This window comes from Mytilus trossulus, chromosome 14 (assembly GCF_036588685.1).
Source record: "Mytilus trossulus isolate FHL-02 chromosome 14, PNRI_Mtr1.1.1.hap1, whole genome shotgun sequence".
NCBI classification, from domain to species: Eukaryota; Metazoa; Mollusca; class Bivalvia; order Mytilida; family Mytilidae; genus Mytilus; species Mytilus trossulus.
Genome location: NC_086386.1, coordinates 19,979,113 through 19,984,156, shown reverse-complemented (window position 1 = coordinate 19,984,156; position 5,044 = coordinate 19,979,113). Strand labels below are relative to the sequence as shown.

The 5,044-nt window shown below is 31.8% G+C and overlaps 1 protein-coding gene across 1 annotated transcript; it reads left to right on the top strand.

The window, feature by feature from the left end:
- The first annotated feature begins 880 nt into the window (after positions 1-880).
- LOC134695674 (E3 ubiquitin-protein ligase RBX1) lies at positions 881-4,624 on the top strand. Its single transcript, XM_063557020.1, has 5 exons — positions 881-1,035; positions 1,868-1,895; positions 2,509-2,630; positions 3,796-3,881; positions 4,434-4,624. Exons 1-5 carry the CDS (start codon positions 940-942, stop codon positions 4,444-4,446), a joined length of 345 nt encoding a protein of 114 aa, XP_063413090.1. The 5' UTR covers positions 881-939; the 3' UTR covers positions 4,447-4,624.
- Positions 4,625-5,044: the final 420 nt, after the last annotated feature.

Genomic DNA, 5,044 nt, shown 5'->3' with positions numbered 1-5,044 from the left:
TTTCGGCAAAAATTAGACGAGCATGAACAAAACTTCAACTTGATCTGTAACACGTCACGAGTAACTCAAAACCAAAAATCAGTCCAATATCTGAAAGCGTTTAAAAAAAAAGTCTGTATAACTGTGATTTTCAACAATTTATCAAAGTCTAAAGCCCGTAATTTCGGCAAAAATCAGCCGAGCAGAACAAAACTTAAACTTGATCTGTAACTCATCTTGGTTAACTCACATGCCAAAATGATCCCAATATATGAAAGCGTTAAGAAAAAAGTCTGTATAACTGTAATTTTCTGGTCAGTCTTTGGGCGGTACGACTCATACTTTATAAAAAATAACCCTGATTAAAAAAATAAGTCTTTAACACTGGTATTCCCAAGATGCTGGACTTCTTGATTTCAACACATGTGTTACGTTTGGAGGACGTGTTTTTAAACTATCAATAGACATTCCTATGGGAACCAACTATATATGCTCCTCTTCTTGTCAACTTGTTCTTTTATTCTTATGACACGGAATTCATACAGGAGCTTCTTGTGAAGAAAGAAAAGAGGACATATAGCATTTTCTATTACTTCAGGTCCCACTATACTGTAGTAAATAAAGTCCTGTCACTTAATGTTTCTACAACAGATACAGTTAAGTTTGTATCATATCACATACTAACATCTTGAAATTAACAATGAGGATCGGTTGAGAATTTATTTATGTGCAAATTGTAATTTACGCTGAATCAAAAACTTGACAAAATTCTTCGACTTTCATATTAATTATTTATTATTTAATTTTGAGCCGTATCGTTTTGGGGCCGAAACGACCTGATACCTAGAGGAACAAACAAATTCGTTACACGTGAAAATCTACAAAATTAAATTTCGGTACTCCTCAAGACTTTAGCTTTGATTTGAAGATAACGTTGAAAGGCCGGAAATTTGATAAATAATGGCTGCTGCTATGGATGTTGATGACGGTGATCTTGGAGAATCTTCAGGTTTGGGAGCAGACAAAGCTGGAAAGAAGAGATTCGAAGTTAAAAAAGTAAAACGTTTCGACCTTTTACACAAGCTTATACCTTTTTCGGCTAAAATTTCTACAGTATTTATTGTGTTACTGTTGGTTCTATTTTTAGTGTTGCCCAAAGGGTAACGTTTTTTTTTTTATATCAAACAATTATTAAAAATGAACTGATATTGAGTTCCTTTCCATATTTTACAAGACTTATAAATATATATTTAATTCAAAGTCTTGTGCAAACAAGACCAGAAAATGAAGTAGATTTCTGTGCAGATGCTGGGATTTAAAAAATATAAAAAAGAAGATGTGGTATGATTGCCAATGAGACGACTATCCACAAAAGACCAAAATGACACAGACATTAACAACTTTAGGTCACCGTGCAGCCTTCAACAATGAGCAAAGCCCATACTGCATAGTCGGCTATTAAAGGCCCTGATAAGACAATGTAAAACAATTCAAACGGGAAAACTACCTAAGTCTGGAAAAAAAGAGTTAACAATTTTGAGTTCATTAGTAGAATGAAAATATGGTACACACGTCCCCATAGTAGTTAAGAAATCAGCTTATTTCTATTAAGACAGCTAAGAAACTGAAATAAAATGGAATTTTGTGACGGGGTGACATTTATTTAAAATGTGAGTTATTAAAATACCTTGTGTTATATTATTTAAAGGTGTAAAGTGGAAAACAATTCTGAGACAAGTGCTTATGACTTACAAAATGTACACCCAATATCAATAGTGTTACATCATTGTATATACATGTACAACTACATATGTCATATTGTAACTTGATTGTCCATTTTGTAATAGAAGTATATTTTTTTTAAGTATTTTCTTATTTTCTTTTTCAGTGGAATGCTGTAGCTCTATGGGCCTGGGGTATGTACACTATTAAAATATTAAAATAGTTCAGGTGGACATTAATATTATAAGTACATCAATGGCTAGAAGTTTTACATTTGAATTCAGATGAATGTTAAAAGATATATTTTTCAAATCTGTCATATTTTAATGTGCCAGTCCTAAGTGGTGAATGTTTTCAGTGCTCCTTTGCTACATGTTTATATTTTGATGATGATTATGGCCTTGAAATAATTTGTTACTTACAGGTATTTTCTATAGAAATTTTGTTTACAACTTCTGTAGATTTAGAACATGTAGAAGATAGGTATAAAAAGATACTAAAGGGTATTTTTAACTCAAAAGTCGAAAACAAACTGCCAATGCTATATAAAAAGACTGAAAAATAAACCAAAAAGACAAAACACTTCATACTTTCATAGAAAAGTTTAAACAGACAGTCTTAGCAACACTTACCTCATTAAAAAAACCTGGGGTTATCTCAGCAGACATTGCGGTACATGTACATTGTGCACATTGATAACGCATGGATACATGTACGTTAATTTTTAATTGGATAATGAATAAAAATGGAATTAATGAAATCATTTAATTATAACCTGGATAACAGTTACATTGTCTTAATTTTCAGACATTGTGGTAGACAACTGTGCTATCTGTAGAAATCACATTATGGATTTGTGTATAGAATGCCAGGCTAATCAGGCGTCTGCCACCAGTGAAGAATGTACAGTAGCTTGGGGAGTATGCAATGTAAGTTGGTACAGAAAAAAATTATAACAGGTTTTGTATAAAAAAAATAAAAACAAGAGGTATAATAAAACCCCTAGTTTTGCCCTAATATGAAAGTTATATGAATGAGTGACTGGGGAAAAATAATGTTTATCCATTTCTTGAACAAATGCATGTATTTACTATGGACAAAGTCTTCTGTTTGCGATTTTATCCATTTTTACGCATCCATATTGTATAATCCCAAAATAAAATTCTCTAGGTCTGTTATGAGGTCAAATTATGCCCGCTAATTAATTGTTGTGTTTTAAAGCCGTTCGTAGTTTACCAATTGTCACCTTATCATGCTTATAGGAAACAATCAACAAAGAAACAGGATATTAGGCACATTCATGTATGTTCAGTGTAAGATGTATATAGATGTATAGATTATAACATGGCCTTTTATCATCCTGAGACTCCCATGTCTGCCCAAGGCTTTAGCCAAGGGCCTATATATGGAAAAGACATGTTATAATCTTTTAATCACATATTTAATTTCTACAGAAAAGAGGAAAAATAATCAATTATAACAATTTAATGAAACAAAACAGATAAAATCTTAAACATTTTATCACAAAAGTGTTATCAATTGTCGTTCAGGATGCAATGATGTCATGTATTTGGAGTCAGGGCACAATAACCAATATACTTTGTTTTTCCCCCGGGCAATTTTGAGGTTATTACATATCCAAAACCCAACGTATTTGTAACAAATATGTGATAAAATAGTTTATTTCAATGACAGATCCATCCATATTTTGATCATAGGATATTTACGAGAAAGGTCACGCTGAGCTCACTGCATTCAGAAAACATGCTGGCAAATTGTTTTCTGGAAGCAAATAATTAAAAAATAATTAAATTTCTTTAAATTTGGACAAATTTTAGATTTTATTTTTAGAAAAAAGTATGTGTACACATGTACATCTTTCATAATTAAAATTATCCATTTAGTTACAAAAATATATGCATAATTTTTTTTCAATTTGAAGTTTCATATGACTTTAAGTATGTCTGCCCTTTTGTCATCTTGATGATTTTTTTTTCTTCAAAATTATATTTTTTTTCTTCAATATGGTATTTAAATGAAATGAACGGTTTGTTTAAATAATCATTGATATTGTATTTTCTTGAATGATTTCAGCATGCCTTCCACTTCCACTGTATATCCAGATGGCTAAAGACCAGACAAGTTTGTCCTCTCGACAATAGAGAGTGGGAGTTTCAGAAGTATGTATTTCTAGCATTGGGGTGAATTAACTGTTGACATTCACAATTGATACTTTGGAAATAAATACATGTTTGACGTCCAAATTTAGGACTTATATGCTTATCTTCCTACTTTTATAATACAACAAAATGTAGTAAAATTGAGAATGGAAACGGGGAATGGGAAATGTGTCAAAGAGACAACAACACAAGCAAAGAGCGCAAAACAACAGAAGGTCACCAATGTGTCCCAAATACAACGAGAAAATCTGTAACCCAGAGACAGGTTTAAGCTGGCCCTCGAACAAAAATGTGTACTAGTTCAGTGATAATGGAGGTCATGCTTAATTCTGGAATATCATTAGTACATATAATCATTCAACATTAAGATTAAGTTCACTTATTTGTCCACTTTTAAGAATGTGATTAGTACATTTATCCTTGTGTCAATATTACATTGTTTAAAAAATCACTGCTGTTTATTTTTCATAGTACATTATAGTAAATTTGTGAGTGATTAACTGAATTGATATAATTATATGTACTGGTAATAATATTGGAGATTTATTTCAGATATGGACATTAGATTTATGGATCTTTGGTAGATTGCTCCTGTTAGTACAGACTTTGTTTGGACTGCTGCCACAAAGAAGATAGATGTAGTCATATGATGATCATTTCATTTACATTTTGATCTTTCAAATTTACATTATTTGTTACTCACACTTTGTTCTTAGTGTTGTAAATAAAAAAATTAAAGTCCATTTGATTGTATTTCTTGTAAACAAAATTTGAAGGAAACCAATTTTTAGAGAGCGTCTGATGGTCTTGAGGTAACTTGTTCCCAACTACGGCTGGATCAAGCCAAAGACATGAAATTGGTATTTGCTGCTTCACTTCTTAGCACACATCACTTATGGGGAAGAGCAAAGACTGGTCAAGTTTAAGTCAAAATAATGTGTCTGGAGTCTCCGGACTGTCACCTGTTGAACTAGCATGTTAAAAATCTGAAATCTAATTCAGAGTGTCGGTCTGTTACAAAATAGATTTCCATACTATTTTATCATGTTCTAGTTCTGAAAATGCATTTAATTTGCCACATGACATTAAACAGCCCTTCAAGTTGTCCATCCGTCCAATCTTTAAAATAGATGATAGTGTAGCAGATTGATAACATATATGCA

What these genes read in the sequence shown, in the direction of transcription:
- LOC134695674 (XM_063557020.1), top strand. Translation starts at nt 940, where the DNA reads ATGGCTGCTGCTATGGATGTTGATGACGGTGATCTTGGAGAATCTTCA. An exon ending in AGAGATTCGAAGTTAAAAAA is followed by an intron (nt 1,036 to 1,867) that starts GTAAAACGTTTC and finishes TTTCTTTTTCAG; the next exon opens with TGGAATGCTGTAGCTCTATG. An exon ending in TGTAGCTCTATGGGCCTGGG is followed by an intron (nt 1,896 to 2,508) that starts GTATGTACACTA and finishes CTTAATTTTCAG; the next exon opens with ACATTGTGGTAGACAACTGT.